Source organism: Camarhynchus parvulus, chromosome Z (assembly GCF_901933205.1).
Source record: "Camarhynchus parvulus chromosome Z, STF_HiC, whole genome shotgun sequence".
Classification (NCBI taxonomy): domain Eukaryota; kingdom Metazoa; phylum Chordata; class Aves; order Passeriformes; family Thraupidae; genus Camarhynchus; species Camarhynchus parvulus.
Genome location: NC_044601.1, coordinates 12,297,287 through 12,316,220, shown reverse-complemented (window position 1 = coordinate 12,316,220; position 18,934 = coordinate 12,297,287). Strand labels below are relative to the sequence as shown.

Sequence of the window (18,934 nt, the reverse complement as noted above, 5' to 3'; positions counted from 1 at the left end):
CCTGAGCCCCACCTGGCAGTGGCATGTGAGCACAGCTCTGTAATGACCCACAGACCTGAGCAGGGGGCCATGCAGACTGCTGCAAAGCCCTGTGGGTGAGGAATGGGTGCTTGTCCCAGTCCTTGTCTGAAGTTCCTACCAATATAACACCTCAGGCATCTGATAGCATTTCAGGGTAGATATGGTAAGAAACCTTGCCTGCCTCTGCATGGGCCAGACCGCAGGAGATGAAGGGGCCTTCCGGGTACACCTGCACCACTGGTGTAAAATTCACATTGAATTTTACTCATGTTCTCTCAAAACTGCTAGTTCTAGGCAATGCTTTCACGACAGTGCACTACCCACAAGAGCAGTCTGCATCAGCCAAGCAATCTCAGCATTGCACAGTGGGAAGGTGCCTGATGCAAGGACAGAACCTCCCACTGGCCTTTTGCAGGTAAGCCATGTAGGAGGACACAGCACACCACTCCGTATACAAAGCTCTCATGTCTTGTACCAAGCTATCTCTGCACTGCTGAAGGCAGTGATTTTGGGAGGCCTGACAAAGCAGACTCCGGTGTCTTATGGCTGTCCATGTGGTGATTCTCACATAAACATATATTTAGCATAGGGTTAACACACATTTTCTCCTGCAGAACTGACCAGCTGCAGGCTGCAGTAAGCCAGGGTTTCTGTTTAGATGCAAAGACAGGAAAGAGGCCTGCTGGGGAGGCTGTGTGTCAATCCCTGTTCCTAAGGAGGCTTTACACACCTTGCTTCACAGATCTTTCCACTATGTTCTTAAACCAAGCACGTAAAACCCTGACATGACACCCATGAAGTGTCACAGCACTGCTTAGCATTGTGGAAAGCCTTCAGACAGCAGCATAGTGCTTTGTCTCTCACATATGCAAAGAAGCCATGTCCAAACCTAGCCAAAACATACCAAATTATAGGCCTGGTCTACGAGCTTTGTCTGGTAACAAAGCCTGACAGCACTACAACAAGACAAAAGATTGTGCTGCATGGTGGTTGATGCACAGAGACATGTTTAGATGCTAACAAAGTAAAAATATCTCACTGCATATGAAAGGGCAGATGAGAGCAGCCATCCTGACAGGAGATCAGATGTCTTGGAAATGACCAATTAAGCATTACCTCAGTACTGTACTGTCAGGAATCATCAGAAATCAAAAACACCCAACATAATTTTCTTCTTTGAGGGCTTCATCTGAGTATGCTGTGTCTAGAGCTCATTTCTCTGTCCAGGACCATTTTGTCAGTAAGACCAGTAAGAGCCATGTTAAGTCAGAGCTACAATTTCTTCTTGTAGTGGGCTGTTGTCGTTTAACTCAGTCAGCAACTAAGTACCATGCAGCCATTTGCCCATTTCCCCTTGGTAGGATGGGGAAGAGAATCAGAAAAAGGTAAACCCATGGTTGAGATACAAACAGTTAAGTAATTGAAAAAAAAAAAGCAAAATATAGAACAATAACAATTGTAATGAAAAGAAAAGGAAGAGAGAGAGGGATAAAACTCAAGAAAAATAAGTGATGGACAACACAACCACTCACCACTCGCTGACCAATGCCCAACCAGTCCCTGAGTAGCAATCCATGGCTCCTGACCAAGTCCCCCCAGTTGAGCATGACGTTCTATGGTATAGAATATCCCTTTGGCCAGTTCAGATCAGCTGTCCTGGATATCCTCCCTCCCGGTTTCTCGTGCACCTGCACACTGGCAGAGCATGAGACACTGAAAAGTCTTTGACTTAGAGTAAGCACTACTTAGCAACACCCCAAAATGTCAGTGTGCTTTCAACACTAAATCCAAACCACAACATTGTGCCAGCTATTAAGAAAATTAATTCTATCCCAGTCAAAACCAGGACATGGGCACAGCATTCACTTTGCTCTCTTAGGCTTCTATGTTGAAAACCTCTCCAGAAACTCAGTTATGTCTCACACCAGTAAGACCTATCACCCCTCAGAAATCTGACAGATCACTTCTGAATTCCTGTTATAAATCAATTCTTGTGTATGTGGCAGGTGCAAAGTTAAAGTGATAGCAAAAGAGGGAAAAAAGAAGCTCGCAGGGTTAAGATTTTTGGTCCAACTCACTTGATCCCATAATGCAATTTGCCTATTATTCCACCGAGACGTTCCAGTAGAAAACAACATTTTCATGTTTCCAAGGAATGAGACTTTATTGACTCTGTGAGACTTGTAGCTTCCTTCCTGTAGAAGAGAAAGGACACTGCTTGAGTAAGACAACATCTGTTGCATAGTGACATTTCATGTTACCTGACAACTCTCATTCACTCACATCTGAAAGATCTGCTCAGCCCAGCTAAACAATGGTGAGCAGGATTTCACAGGCATCTGAAAATAGTGGCCTAAACTCTTCAGGATCATTCCCAAAATCTCAACAACACATCATAGAATATTCTGAGTTGAAAGGGACACACAAAGATCATCAAGTCCAACTCTAAAGCGAATGGCCCATACAGGGATTAAACTCACAATCCTGGTGTTATCAACACCCTGCCCTGACTGGCTGAGCCAGTCTCACCTCTCTAACTACTGATTCACATATTTGCAAGACAGCAGTCTTTAGTAGTTCCGGGCAGGACTTTCTGTGTACACAAACCTCTGCAAATAGCTACAAAATGCAGCCAGCCGCACCTAGCCAACAAAATCCAGGCAACAAGAACATCCATTAAGACATTTGTCATTGGGACAAACGTACACTTGCATCCACCTCTCCACCTGATCTCTACATTCCCTCCCATGTCCCTCAGAGGGCTGCAGGAGGTACCTATGAAAACAATACAATCCAAGTAAGGTTTCAAGGAGCAAGGAACATGGTATCAAGATACAAAATCCCTGTTTTCAACAATGACAGCAAACATTCTGTGGAAAGTAGAAGGGAACAGCACCATATAGTGCCTTGGGCAATGCAGATGCATCATCTTTTATGGCAATGAAGGCATCCAGAAGAGGAAACACTCCAAGAGGTGAGATTAGATGGACCATAAACCTCTGAACCCAACCTACCTGTAGTACTCTTCCAGCACGAGGGTCTATCACACGTATCTTTCTGTCCCTGCAAGCAGTGGCAAGGAGACTGCCATCTGTGTTGAATGACATGGAGAGGACCACATCTTTGTGAGCATCTAGAATCTTCACTGGGTTTGAAATAACAGCGTCCATGACACCAAGGTTCCAGATCATTATCTGGAGCAAAAATAATTTTAAAAAATCAGTCCTTTGCTGCCTCACACCAGGCACTTTGTGTACTTCTTTGTCTTTTCTCTAGACATATAGGTCTAACCATCATAAGTGATTGTTCTCCAGTACTTAAAATAATTTCTGACACTAACAGCAATGTATCAGTGTCAGCTAAGAATGTCCAATATTTTAATTTCCTTTGAAACCACATTTTGTACATAAAAATAGACAACATCTGTACATATACATGGAGTAGCACAAAGAAAAGTGGATCGCATTTCATGCCATATGCAATTCAGTAAATGAGAAGTGCAGAGTAGACTGAAGTTCATCAGAAGGCTGGAAAATTAGACAGTCCTTTTGAACTTATAGCAATATCCTTTTGCCTTTGGGTCACCATGGAAATTCCCCCTGAAGAAAGCTTCCAAACTCTTTAGTACCATCTTACAGCTTGAAATTAAAACAAATTTCAAAACACCAAGCCAAACAGGGTGTCCTAGGAGCACAGACCCACCTTGTAGTCATAGCCAGAGCTGAAGAGTATGTTATCAGCCGTGGGATGCCATTCAATCAGACCAACTCTTCGAGCATGCCCAAGAAGTTCTTTCTTCGGAGTGGTAATGTTTCTTTTTAGCAACTGATTGGGGATGTCCCAGATTTTAACCTAAATGGCACAGTATGGGTCTTTGTGAGATTCCTGAGAAGCAGCTAATTCGGAATTTACCAATAGCTATTAACTGCCTTGGAATTACTCTTCCCTTTGTAGTGAATAGGAATGCAACTGGCTTTTTTGAACGCCTGTCCTTGTCATTTGTATCTTTACTATTCTGTGGACCTGAAGACTCCTCTTTATGTTCTATCTTCAGACAACAGTCCTACCAGGGTCTCTTTAAATTTGGCAATCCAACCCTTAGACCTGTCAGCACAATTATGAAAAGTTATTCCCAAGGGGAAGAAATAAACCACTAATCTTGCAGACCTTGCCTCTTAACTGTACTGAAGCCACTCAGCACTGCAAGCGTGCTGTCTTGTAACAGGGCCATCTACAGCTCTGGGTTCTTCTAGAAGGATGCTGCATGAAGACAAAAATGCTCTGTCCTCCTGTGGTGGAAGAAAACAATAGCAGAAACCAGCAAGAGGGGCTGAACCTACACGTGTATAAAAGGAGTCTTTCCTACACTAACCCTAGAAACACAAGTATTTAGGATGCTAACAGATGATTAATACTTTGGCTCAATGAAAATTACTAAGTTTGTGTCATAATTTTTATATTTCTTAGCCTGAAGCAAAAGCGAAATGCTCTCTGGAACATAGTTTGTGGAAATCAGCCACAGATGCGCAAGTCTCCAACTGTTTGGTTGATGAGGATCACTCCTTTCTAAGACAAATAAGAAGTAGATCCTAATTCTGGGACCTCCTGGCATCAGCACCCTTCTCAGCAGTGCATTCTTTATCCCAATAAGGAATCAAGCCCACCAGAAACACAGTGGCTGTAGAGTCCAGCAGTATCCGCATGAACTTCTACAGTAGTTACAGAAAACATCACACTTTACAGTCAGACTGACTGATTCCTTACAGTTTTGACAGCTATCACTAAAGAAATGGGGCTAAGAGACTAGAAGAGGGGAAAATAGGTTGTGTTCATGCTGACAAGAACTGCCTAGAATGAGCCACCCACTCCTCATGGTGTGAAATGGTTGGTGATAAAAGCAGAGAAAAGCACCTGGCTGGAATCTCAGGCTGCATTAAAAGGCAGAAATTTCCAGTTCTTTAGTGTGCAGAATAAGCAAGTCATGGACTCAGGCCTGCAGGGCAAGCAGGGACAATCCAAGCATGAACAAGCTGTCTACCCTGCTAGCTCTTGAAGAAAGCCTTATAAAATGGAATAAAAGGCACAGAGTTGCCCCTCTAATCAGAGGGCAACAGAACTTCAACAAGTTGAACTCTTCATGCCTGATGATTTGCCAAGAAGAACAGAAGGGCTAAGAGGATAAGCTCAAACTCTCAGCCCCTAGGCATTTGCATAGGCCTCAGCCCTAAGCCCACCTGAAACAGCAGAGAGAACTGGAACTCGCTGTTCACAGAGAACATACAATCCTTTCCATGCCCAAAAGTACCATTCTACATAGCTCCAGCTGCGCACCACAAAAGATAGCTGTAGTGCTGTCAGATGAAAAATTGTCTGCACCTGGCAGGCTAACACAATGCCTATTCTTCAAAAACCACTGGCCTGTGGAACTGCACAATGCCCATTCTGTAAGAAGAAGAACTGGAAAGCAACCAGCCCAGTTGTCCAACTTTTACCACTTGAGTGGGTGGTCAAGTATGACTTTGAGAGTCACTGGCCACCAGGGATGACCAAAGAGATACCCAGGACAGAAGAATACATGAGTAAAAGAAAGAGAAAATATATTACTGATTTGAGGGAAATTATTATTATGCTTATTCAGGGAAAAATCAGTGACTATGTATATAAAATATAGTACCTAAACAGGAGCTTATTTTTGTAGTCAGCATGCATGGTATTTCAGAGGAGATATCCCCTCATGCACCCAGCTAAATAAAGAATATCTGCTATTTAATGCTATGTTAGTGTTAAGCTTTTATTTTTACCAATTTTTGGTAATAGTAGTGCTACCAAAGCAAGCTCCAGAAAGGCTGGTTAACAGTCAAGAAACCTCTGAGCAATGTGGGAGAAGTGAAATTTCCATTATCTACTCAGAAGGCTTGTGGCCTTGTTCAAAAGGAGGCCCAGCCCACTAAGCACTTAGATGCATCCTTGCACACAAGTCTTACCTGCACAGTGGCTTACTAATGCTCAGAAATGGAAGAGAGCACCAGGCTTTTAACAACAGACTGGAAGGAAGGCTTTTCCTCTTATGTCCAGCCCAGTGAAAGTGGTGGACACCTCTATGACCCCCAAAAAACCTTTCTCAAACGTCTCTTAAAACAGAGGAAATATTGCCATGAAGCTGTCTCAACAGTATGTCCAATCTGAGCTCTCCAGAACAGGCAGGTTAAGTAAGATGCTGACCCCACACACCAAATCCAACAGCAGACAAGAGACGAGAAGGAAGCAGTTACACAGCAAATCTGAGAAAAGCTCAAAAAAAAATTTGTTCAGTCTCTGGTTGCCCTTCAACTACACAGCATGAAGGCACAGAGAAGATGGAGCTAAACTCTTTGAAGGTACAAAAGGAGAGCATCAAAGGCAATGGGTGTATGTGGCAATATGGCAATGCCTGGAGATCAGATGCATCCCATTTTCCCTAGAAGGATGCTCAAAACCTGGAAGAAGTACCTACTGAGGCCACAGCATCTGTAGCCTTAGAGATCTTCTCAGCTCATCTGAACAAGGCTTGGAGCAACCAAATTATTTGAGTAGGGTATAGAGGAAGTGACATCCAAGGTCCAGGTATCAGGAAAGACAGTTCACACCAAGAAACAGTCTGCTGTCCTTGCTACTTAGCAGGCAGGGAGGAGATGGCTCTACGCCATATCACAGTGCAGAGGACCCCTAAGATACCATTTTCTGGTGCTAGGATGAGGATGGGAGAGTAGTAAAAAGCGAGTACAGTCACAGACAGGCAGACTTCTTGGAACAACTTTTGGTACTGAGATCTGCAACATGCTCCCTCTTTCCATTCTTTATTCTGAGCAATGATCCACTGTCAAGTTTCTGGAGAAAACTGGAAAGGAAATCTGGGGATAGTGCATCCAGTTTTTTACCCCACAGTGCAAGAAAGATGCTGGAGGCCCACCAGGATGCCCAGGAGACTTCAGCACTTTACCCTGCAAGTAAAAGCTGGGGGAGATGGGCATGCTCAGCCTGGAGAAGAGACAGCTTCCAGGCAAATTGATAAAAGCTTCAATACTTACAAGACTAACTGAGAAAACAGAGCCAGGCTCTGTCTTGAAATGCACAGTAGGAGGACAGGATACAGCAGTCATTAACCGCACTGGAAGGAAAAAAATTCCCCATGGGAGAAGTGAGGAATAGGAACAGGTGCTCTGCCTAGAGAGGTGGTGAAAGAAACCTCCCCTTCAAGACAAACGCTTCAGTGATTCTGTAACTGCAGTGGGATGCTTTGAGGACTGTGTTCATTTCTCATATGAGGCTCAAAAGAGTGGCCAAGGTGGTGCCCTCTGCCACAAGCAAGTCACACCATGCCATACCTCCTGAGATAGCATGAAAGCCTGGTATACAGGTTGCAAGATACAATAAAATCTTCACCGTCAGTTAGAAATTGAAAGAAGCCTTAAAAGAAAAAGAAAAAAAAAAAACACAGAGGAATATCCAAACAAGCAAAACAAGCAGTCACTGAACAGGAAGGACAATCAAAAAAGCTTATAATCAAGAGTGACTTTTTGGCAGAACTAAAATGGCAGAGCATGTGAACCAAGCCAGGTCTGGAGAAAATAACAGGAGAAGCCTCCCTGATGCTCTGTGGCAGAGTGAGAATAAACCCAGTGGGATCTCACATGGGATCTCTGGAAAAAAGCATGGCAGTTAGTCAGACATTCTCACTATCAAAGACGTCAGCATCACACTTTTTACAAGACCTTTTGAAAGTGACCTTCCAGTAGGGAGATATGAGCTAAATTGTCCCTTACAAACATAACTAGAATCTTTCAATTGCCACAGTGTCTACATCTTAACTGCACCAACTTCAGCCAAAGCACCCACTGCAGGACTGTATGATGCATATTCCTCACCACAGCTGATCCAGCATGACTTTACAGAATGCCAGAACAAGCTCTGCAGGGAATTAATCTGAAAGAGCTGATCCAGATAATGTTGTATTGAAGCTTTTTTTAAAGTAAAGACAGAGTTTCAAAGAGATTAAACTTAAATAGCTGTTCCATTTTAAACTCATATTTTGCTTTCCTCATACAAACACACCATAAAAAGGCACAAGCCCCCACAAAATAGATCTTCCTCATTACACTGATTTGGTATTTCATCAGGAAGGCACCACACATGTCTGAACTCAGGAGAAAGAAAGAAATCTTACTTTTTTTTTTTCCTGACTTCTTAAATAAGTATATGTATGCTTCCACATCTCACATCATTTCACATTCATGAGCTTTTGGTTTCTTTCAACTTCATTCTCCAAAAAGCACATTAGCCAGGTACTAACACACAGTACAAGCTGGTAAACTTACTGTGGCATCTTCTGAACATGAAGCTATTACAAAGTCATTGAATGGGTTCCACTTGATGTCCAGAACATTTCCTTTGTGCCCACATACTTTGGGATAATGTGGGTCAAGCTTGCCTGTCTGGAAAAAAATAAATATAATTAAGGTGAGCCATGGAATTACAGCGCATTTTCAAGGCAGCTCCAGAAAGAAACTTTCTGCTTGTTGTCCTCCAAATGCCCTGGGTGCTCTCTGTCTGTTAAGGATGGGGTTTTTGCTGTCCCTGCTAGTCAAGTATTGATGATACCACCATAAAGGAAAGAAAGTCTGCCAGGCCTTCCCAAGAACATGTTGCTGTGAAAAAATATCCATGCATGCCTACACATTTGGAAGACAGTATTAGGTTCAGACACCAAAGAGTAATTTGGAGGAGAAACATCTATGAATGAGATGAATCTTTGACATTTTTTAGAGATATTTTGATGGGGAGATAAACAACAGCAAATTCTCCTTCAGAAGATATTTCCTACAAGCATCAGCAAAAAAAATTATTTCAGCTTTGGGTTTAGCAAGGAGGTATTTGTGCCACAAATTTCAGATTACCTTTTTTCTTTCAACAAGCTATCTATTTCTCTCTGATGGTGTTCAAATCCAGCCATTTACCAAATACAATCAGCATTCTGGACTCTCAAAAAAAGCCCAAATCCATGCCATGTTCAGGCAGCATCTGCACTGATACAAATCCCACACCAAGTGCCCTAAGGTGTATTGGGAGCCTTATGCCAGATGGGGGCTGTATTGCATTGAACAAACCCACGCTGGCGGCACAGTCTCTGCTGGAGAGTCAAGTCTGAATATTTAAATAGTAGAAAGGGTGGTGGTGATTTTATTAACATTGAAGTAATGCTTGCTTCCCTCTGTAAGAAGCAGGAAAAGTGTGGGGAGCCCCCTGACTCACCCCAGGCATCAGCTAAAGAGCAAAAGTCAGTCACTGAAGAAAGGAGACATAATGGCAAGAATGGTGGTGGTGGTGCCTACCAGATTACTGCTTCCTACCTGGAAGAACTGTAGACGAAAATGATTGCAAATGTGTGCTCTCCTAGAAAGCAGACACTTCTGTATATGTACTACTCCCTACACCTCTCCAAAGGTGGGCCTTAGGAGAGCAGAGCTGAGGGGAATCTGCTGCCCCTAAACAGGCTGTGGATGGGATATAATTTTCCCAGCTTTTAAATTCTGGGGGGGTTTTGCAATTTTGCATACAGAACAGGACACCGGTGGGTAACTATTCTGGCTTCACTGGAAAGTTTGTTGCATAAACTGGGACTAACCTGCTTTAAACTGAACATCCAAAGGGCTTTGAAATGTAAAAGACTGTGGTTTTTAAAACTACAGTCTAAACCAATTCCCTTTTATAACAGCGACAATGCAAAGAGATTTGGGAAGGCAGAAGAGAGATAAAAGGCCTTTAATAAGAAGCACTCCTCAACCCACAGTGTCCTTTTGTAGGCTTCAGAGCTTGGTTTCAAGATGACAACTAAAAGGGGTGGACAGCTGGATCGACAGGGATCCCTTGATCCTTAAGGGAACTCTGTCCCCTCCCAGAGTTAGTTGCCTGTCTGCTCCCCACTCCATTTTGGGAGACTCTCAGGCTGTCCTAAGCCAAATTTGCCTGACCCATCCTTCAAAGCTCTCTTACCCCACTCCCACTTCCCCAACAGGCTTTGGAAAAGGAGCCCTTGTTCTCCCAGCCACCAGTCTCACCTGCCCCATTGCAAGCCCTGGGACAAGAGCAGGACTCGCCACACATGAACCCCCCAAGAGCCAACAAACACACATGACATAAAGCTAGAGCTGCTGGTCTCAGATGCACATCTGCACGTGGAAGTGAAGATCTTCATTGCTGGAGGAAATTTCGTTCTACAGATCAAAAACTATTTCAGTAACCAGATGTGTTGTCATTCCATGAAGTGGTACCTGACTTCCACAGTTGCCTGCAGAGCTTGAAAATGAGCAGTTTTTCAACCACTCCCTTTCTAAAGCACTTCTGAAAAGCTTGGAGCTTGCTGACAAAAATCACTTCTAGTGGAACATCCGTCAAAACTCTCCCAGCAGATTTCTGCGGGGTAGATTACCGTGAGGTCGGTCAGTCCCACCTCTGCCCCTGAAGGGCACAAGCACAGCACTCACACACATGTCGGTTCTGCAAGGCCAGAAGGGTCATCAGCACTTTCATTTTACAGTCCATGTTCCCAGAGAGAACGGAGGGGAGTTTATGTCTATGAAGTCTGCACAGCCACAGATGTCCTGCCTTTCACACCTGGTGCTGACACATTGAAAGACTGGAGATTGCAGATCTGGGCATAAATAATCTCCTGGGACCCTGTTCTCACTTTTTTTTTTTTTGCTGCAGAGGAAAAGACAGATGCGGTCTCAAGAGAGTCTGGTCATCAGGAAAGGAAAAAGGCAGGACTTCATCTCTCAAAGGAAGGCCACAAAATTTCCCTCCCAGTCAAGATCTTTCCTAGGCATGCTGGGCATGCACTTCCCCCGCACATCTACACCCAGGCCACACTGTGGGAAAGCAGTTGATCTCTCATTTACAGTCGCTGAGCTCATGTCTCCTTGAACTTGTAAGATTTACAGTCAGTCAGCCTGTTCTGGGCACCAGGCAACCCCTGTGGCTGCAGCCCCTTGCCTCTCTGTTGAGATGTGCTGCCCTTCCACCCAGTTGGTTTCAGTGGCACATATTCACCAGGATGTCACTGACATGCCCCGCTACAGACCATTTCTACAGTGATGGCAAATATTCAACTAATTTCTTATAAGGCTGAATGCAAAGGCCTGCTATAAGGTTGGTATCTAGGGCAAAGAACTCATTCTTTACATAACCTCCACTGTCCCTAGCCCTACCCCACCCTCAGGCTCTCAGAGAAGAAGACTGGTGCAGAAGGAAAGAAGTGGTATTTATTCAAGAGATGAGAGACCTTGCTGTCTGTGACTCAGCAGGAGAGGAGTACAACAAACAAGCAAGAAGGTGCAGTTAAACAGGACAAAGCTGAGGCTTCATTCAAGAACATCCTTAGACAGGCAGCCACCCTAGCAGCAACACATGCAGAACAAACTAAAAAAACATTGGAGGGAGGGAGAAGAACAGCTCCCTGAACAGGTTGTTTGTCCTCTTCAGCAACTGTAGCCCTCCCTGTCCTGGCTACTACCTCTTGCTTTGACCAAATATCATTGTGGCTCTTGGTCTCTTGGGCTTTTCCTCCACACTTTGTTCCACTTGGGAGGTGTCTGCTTCCCGTGAATCCAGAGAAAAATAACCACAGTCCATTGTAAGAGGGCAATACTGTCCCTGACAAGTCTGCAGAACAAGCTGCCTTTGTGCCCTGGCAGCCGAGGCCACAAGCCAAGTGTCCAGCACACTGTCTGCCATGGCTCACCTACACAGCAAGAGATGGCAGTCACAAAAAGCCACCATCAGAAGCACCAGATGGTACCACTTTGGAAGTGTATCAGACAAAACAAAGTAGCTGGTATGGCAGGTCCTGACTCAGAGAATCCCTTTCTTTGGGAGGCTGAGCCTGCTTTATCCCCCAGCATAGGTCAGGAACAGGTATTCAGAGAACAGCTGTGTGAAGCACCTAATTTCTCTGATCCACAACCAAAGACTAACCTTTAAGGAACCAACTCCTGTCCATAGCTCCATTTCGAAGCCATTAATTCTTCCAGACTCATCAGCATCCAGAACAGAGTGGCCCACATCTGAACTGCAGCAGCATTTACATCTGCTGCTAACAGTCTGCTCCCTGGTCTCCAGAATCCCCTTCACCAAACAAATCAAAAGGAGTTGCTCCTTAAACTTCTTCTCCTCACAGTTTTATACATCTTGCCTTTTTTCCCAAACTGATGAGGCCTGACCTGCAAAGTCTTTCTTCATATGAAAGTACTTTTACATTTTCATTGACGTACTTTAATTATCCTTTTCTGTATCTTTTTTACTTCCACAATGCCTTTGATTTCTGCATGCAATATTTCAAAACTGGGTGGAGTATCTGAGCAGGTGTAAGAAGGAAAAATTACTACAAAGACTAGCCAAGCTGAGAAGAGGTGAGAAGACAGAAAAATTAATAGTAAGCAGTACAAGCACCTTCAGCTACTTTTCCCAGCACATTCAGAGCTTGGTCCCACACCACATCCCCCACAGTCAACAGCTGTCAGCCTACAGATGCAGCTCTGTGATAAAGACAAGTTGTTGAGCCTCAACAGACCATCATTGCGGGGGCAGAAGTGAATCAGTCAAGAAAAACAGGGTAGCGGTTAATTTTAGAAGGACAGTCTCTAAACAGCACCAGGACTGAAGTAATGAATTAACAAAGTCCAGAAGGGCCGGAAACTGTGCTAGGTTCTTCAAGCACAACCAGTTCACTTTCATCCTTAGCAAATATATATTGAAAAAGTGGCATTACAATAACACCATCAATTAACTTTTAATTAAAGGCTGAACTTTTGTCTCTCATCTGTTCTGTCCTGATTCCAGAGAGATCATAATCCTATATTGAAGTTAATCCAGTGCATGCCTAATTTTACTGAAGCAATAAACATCAGACAGCCAGCTTCTCCCTCTCACCAGATCCTAAATCATGAAAACTCATATACATGGGATTTGTTTCTGAAAGGGAAGTCTTCACAGCATCACTGTTTGAAGAGCTTCATTGTCTGATAACTGTGTCGCCATTCTTTCACAAAGGAGACGGTAGAACAAAACATACCATATTCTCCTTTGGTCACAGCTTAATCCATGTTGCTAAAGCATCTTTCTGGTTTTTCCCCCTCTATCCACTAAATACTTTTTAATTTGCAGTTTCTCCCAGAGACAAACATCTGACCAGCACATTCTGCTGACTATACAAGAAAGGCAAATGAGTTGTAAAATGTAGCAAGGTGTTAAAAATCTTCAAGCAGCAATGCAAGACATACAAATACACACATGTCAGGAGTCACCTACTAGGGCAACTGGGGCCTGCTCCATCATTTTGCAATTTGGGTAACAGCATTAACTGACTATGCTCTGCGACCCAGCTCCCTAGAAAGCCTGACCCTCCTCCAGCCTCCCGACAGGCTCCCGAAAGCCAGCTCTCCCTGGGGAGCTCACCTGCTTGATGGGAATGACGAGGAAGGCGCCGCCGCCCACGCACTCGGTCACCACAGCAATGAAGCTGGGGTTCACGGCACAGAAGTGGTTGTCGTTGATGTTGTGGGTGATGGGCACGCAGTCGTAGCACTTATCCTTGCTGGCAGCTTTGCCATACACGTGGCGGAACTTGGAGCTGCGGTACTGCGGGTGCCACGACATCTACAAGGAGAGAAACACAGCATCCAAGGCATGAGGACAGGCCATCCTGGCAAGGCTTGCAGAACCCCACTCCCCTCTCCCAGCTGCAGGCTCACCCTCCCCACCTGGGCTGCTCACAGCATCCCTCAGCCAACAAGCTGTAGACACAGTTTTTTCTGGTGTTCACCCCTCTGCCATAACCCTGTTGCACATCTCTGATGGAGAGAGGAGAGTGCAGGGAAGAAGTGACAGCTGTCAGCATCACCAGCCAGCTGGGCTCTGCAGGTGCCAGCAGTCCCTATTGCTGGAGTAGGGTCACATGGCAGCAAGTTCAAGAAGAGATGAATTCTGGTATGATAGAATTAAGAAAGCATGAAAAATACAACATCTTGAGCATGGAAAGCATGAAAGATGGTAAGTGAACAAGCCAGTCTGGATCCATGCTTTGTTTAGCCCTCAGGTGGTTTAGGACCAAAACTTATTCCAAATTTTGCTCACATGAACAGAAAAAATAAGTTTGACGGATCACAGGAATAGCTACAGTCACCTGTTGATGTTTTCTCCACAGACATTATGTTCTGCGTGTCTGGTTTATAACTGCACTATAGCCCTCTGACAGAATGCATTTTAAATAGTGTTTAAATTACACATAAAGCAAGCTAAACACAAGAACCCCTTCTCACAAAGAGCAGTGAGGCTTAATGGAACTGATTTAATGGATTTCATAAAATCATACAGTCACAGAGTCATAGAATGGTTTGGGTTGGAAGGGACCTTGAAGACCATCTAGTTCCAACCCCCCTGACATGGGCAGGGACACTTCCCACTAGACCAGGTTGCTCAAGGCCTAATCCAAACCAGCCTCAAACACTGTTAGGGATGGGGGATCCACAGCTTTTCTGGGCAACCTGTTCCCGTATCTCACCACCCTCACAGCAAAGAATTTCTTCCTGATATTTAATCTAAGTTTCCCTTCTTTCAGTTTGTATGCATTAGCCCTTGTCCTACCACTACACTTCCTGGTGAAGATGCATTCTCCACCTTCCCTGTAGAACACTTCAGATACTGGAAGATTGCTATTGAGGTTTCCACACAGTCTTCTTTTCTCCAGGCTGAACAGCCCCAATTTTCTCAGCCTGTCTTCACTGGAGAGGTGCTCCAGTCCTTTTAGCAATTTCATAGCCCTCTTCTGAACTTGCTCCAGCAGTTCCATGTCATTATTATGGTGGGGGCACCAAAACTGTAGACACTGTTGCAGGTAAGGTCTCATGAGAGCAGAGGGGCAGAATCCTGTCCTTCAACTAGCTACTTTCAAATAGGAAACTATTAGTGCTGGTCAGAGAAGGTAATTAAGACTATTAAATCCAGATCCCACAAGATTTAGAGAGTAAAAGGCATATAATGAGTGTAGGGAGAAGATTCTACTGCCCAAATGAAAGAAATGAAGAAATGAAGAAAGGCAGGAAGATGATGGGTGAAATAGCACCTCACACAACAGCTGGGAATGTAGGCAAATACTGCCTAAAGGCATAGTTTTGCCCCATATTGATCTCTTTAATGTGCATTTGGTGAACAGTATTATCAGTGATGCTGGATCAACAATACTCCAATTTGACAAGGGAACCCAACCAATTAGCTTTTGAGCTATTGCAAGGCTTAGACAGCTCACTCACATGGTTGAAGGGTTAAGGGAAGCGTGCATGCACTCAATGGCAGGAAGCCAAGTGCATCATCACCTGACAAGCAGAGGTCTAAGCAATTTTAAATCAAAATGTCCATGTTGCTGGCATGGTACTGCATCCTCCTGGGATGTCTATCAAAGGCTAAGGAACCAAATGTCTCAATGCTGGGCAGTCAAACTGGAGCTTTACAAGCTCTCATCAATACAAAGTTCCACAAAGCTGTGTCACACTGGAAGATCTGGGCTGTGAACAGTACTGGGACACAACTTGTATCCTATTTCCTGCCTCCTCCCAGTTCCACTAACACAGCTCAGAGCCAACCCCACCTTGGACAAATACACATGCCTGTAGTATTTGAGTCCTGGCAGTTCATAATCATCTTTGTTGCTCTCTGTTACCTTAGCATGTTTTACCTATGCTAACCCTGATTTGTCCATATTTTTAGCTGAATAAATCTCTTCCACAGAAAACATTAGGCGCAAGGGGTCTTTTATACAGTGAGGGATACCTTTGCCAAACAGAAACAAAGAAATGCAAGTTATTTGAAACAAAAAAGCTGCAATCCTGAAAGCTGATCTTGGAAGAAGGGATATTCACAGGCAGAAAGCAAGTTGAGGTTATATGCAAGTGGCTACTTCCCCAAACAGCCCCAGAGGCGCAGTGTTCTCAAACAATTTCATGTTCATCACAGTTTTAGTGGCTAGGTTTACTCACACCAGGAGTGGGGGGGGAGGAATCACTGTATTGTCCGATGCAGCAGTATGCAGCAGTTGCTTCTTACAGCAAGACTATTACCTTTCCAAAATGAACTAAATTGCCTGGCTGCAAGGCAATTCTAGCTACACTGCTTTCGAGCTGGGGGAGAGTGTGTAGTCTGAAGTTTCAAGCCTCTTCTGGAGAAAGGAGTCACCGAGCACAGAGGAGCAACTATTGAGAACACCAGGACTCTTCACCTAGAGAAGCTCAGAAGGATCTTATCAATGCACACCAATACCTCAGTATTAGAGTAGTAGTGGAGAAGACAGAAGACAGTGGAGAAGACAGACTCTCCTCAGCAGCGCCCAGCAGCTGGACAAGAAGCAATGGGTACAAATTGAAACTCAGAAAACTCTATATGCAATGAAACACTTTTTCTCCATGAGGGTTGTCCAACACTGGCACCAGTTGCCCAAAACATTATGGAGTTTCCATCCTTGGAGGCATGGTCCTGGGCAACTTTTCTAGTTGATCCTGCTTTGAGAAGAAGGATTGGACTAGATGATCTCAAGGGATCACTTCCAATCTCAACTGTTCTGTGATCCTGTGATTTTAGGGCCCCTGGATCTCAGCCATGTGTATCTTGTACTGCCCTAAAAATGCCACTGCCAACATACCAAGATGCACACCCATAAAAGGCAGACTTTCAACCCAATAAACCTGAAGTGTGCCTTGCAGGCTCCACTTTCTCACCTGTTCCTCTGGCAGGAAGTGATGACAACACATTTCTTCCTCGTTCATAAAAACTGCTGTTTGGACAGGTAACCATTTTTTTAAAAGTGCAAAGAGCAACTTTTGGTATAAGGAATTGGGGCGGGGGGGAGAAAGTGACAAAAACTATACCAATATTTTGTCAGTAAGACAGGATTGCTTTTACATTGCAAGAACAGGCACTATCATCTTCAAATAATTAAAAGGCATTTTTGTGAATTTAAAAATGTCTGAAAATTTAATGTTTTGCCCAGTGCCTTAACAATATGCTTTCCCTAAATGTTTTTTGGACTAAAAAGCTAAAGCATTAGCTTTCTCCCTGCACTGGAGGGTCAGCCCCAGTGTAGAGGGTCTCTCCTTGCACAGCCATGTTTGAGCTGTGTGAGCCCATATGGGCAGAGCCCAAGGACCTGAAAACCCCGTGTGTGCAGCACTGGGTAAGGCCTGAAGCCAGAGCTGAGGGATTCCCAGCTCACCTCACTGCTTGTGGCACAGCAAGGTGCCAGGGTGCCCACAGCAGGGGCATGCAGACCACACATGAACACTGGGCAGCACACATGGACAGCAGATTTTGAGAGGCTGCTGGAACTGAGGTCTGGGTCCTCTTTCTGGTCAAAGAGGTGGAAGACCTCCCTCACTTGCTGCTCAGGCCTCTGGTGCCAGCACATAGACTGATCCTGAGCTGACAAAAGGATAAAAGTCACTGATGAAGGGATCACTGACCCTCTGCCAGGGTAGCACAGAGCCCTTTGCATTCTGGAGAAAGAAGAAAGGCAGCACAGCCTTTGCAATCCAGGAATCAACCTCATGCCTTCCCTCCTCATCATCCTGACCTAATTCCCAATATTGCCAGCTTCCCTGTAGGGGAGGGGAGAACCAGGATGGAGTGAGACAGTGCAGATTATAGTACTGCTCATGTATTTCTAACCATACAGCTGATGTCAAGACTGTGCGTCTCACTCAGCTCTCAGGGAACATATCCTGGAATTTTGTGGACTTTTCATTACCACCTTTCCCAGAAAAGAACATTAAGAAGATCTTTTCCTGAAGCTGCTCAGAATTCCTGGAGAAGGATACAAAGATCCCTCCAAGCACTTCTCAGATCCCTGCTTACTAGGTCAGATACCAGCTTTTTCAGGCTGGACAGTGTTTCCAGACAGCTTCTGTCTATTGAGGTGTGCAACCCTAGTGATGCCTCAGGTTTTAGCTTTTATATTTTTCAGCTTCTGTTCTGCTTTAGTCCGTAAGTCTAGGCTTTATATTATGAGATAGTAAGCTCTCTTCACAGAATAGGTAGACAAAACAATTCCTTCTCTACCTGAGGACCAAGGACAGCCAATCCAGATCTCAGGCCCAAGAGCATAAACAACAGTGGACTGAAGAGAGAAAACAAGATGGATTGGACTTCATGGGCTAAAACTGTAATTGGACAATTAGCTCAAATATATTAATGAATCAAAACTTATAAAAATGAGAGACCCTGTGACTGGTCATCCATTTTTGTGGCCATTTTGGGTTGTGCTGCCCAAGGTGGATCTATTGAGACCTCTTAATAAATCCCTACTTTATCCTCTAGCTCTGTCTAGTCTCTGTTCTAGGTCAGCCTTCACGAGGCATCACTAGCACTGGAAACACTATCTCATGAAAGAATATGCTGTACTTCACACAAAATAGAGTAAAATACATCCATTTGCTTCAGAATTCCTCATTGCTGGCATGAAGAGAGAAAGTAGCTCCTCTGTCTCTGTAAGCAGGACAATGGTAAGAGATATAGCAAGGACACACAGTTTAAAATTGTTTCTGTAGCCTCATTGTAGGCATTCCTGGGTCTTCACTCCAAAAGAATACTACTACTCTGAGAAGCAGATCTGATTGTGAGGAGAGTCTCAACAACAGAGCAGAGGAAACTTCATGAAAGCTTGATGCAGCAAGTGCAGTCAGCAACAGGCCATGGAAGGAAGAGCAGAAGGGAATCAACCAAGAATCTGTTGCTTGGTTATCTCTTTTCATTCTTTAATACAGAGCTCAGCAGTTGGGTCTGAAATTACGAGATAAAAAAGCAAAGCCATAGTAAATCTCAGCCCAGTACTCAGAAC

General features: G+C 44.3%; 1 protein-coding gene across 2 annotated transcripts in view; it reads right to left on the bottom strand.

Annotated features, from left to right (window-relative positions):
- Positions 1–18,934, bottom strand: part of CORO2A (coronin 2A) — a 57,208-nt gene that overhangs the window by 7,775 nt on the left and 30,499 nt on the right. Inside the window, exons 2-6 of one of the 2 annotated variants that reach the window (XM_030968897.1) lie at positions 13,510–13,710; positions 8,376–8,492; positions 3,724–3,873; positions 3,036–3,215; positions 2,100–2,216 (exon numbers count right to left, since the gene is read on the bottom strand). In XM_030968897.1, coding sequence (XP_030824757.1) covers positions 2,100–2,216; positions 3,036–3,215; positions 3,724–3,873; positions 8,376–8,492; positions 13,510–13,710 — 765 coding nt within the window. The remainder of the gene's footprint in view (positions 1–2,099; positions 2,217–3,035; positions 3,216–3,723; positions 3,874–8,375; positions 8,493–13,509; positions 13,711–18,934) is intronic. The other variant, XM_030968898.1, reaches the window with a different exon arrangement.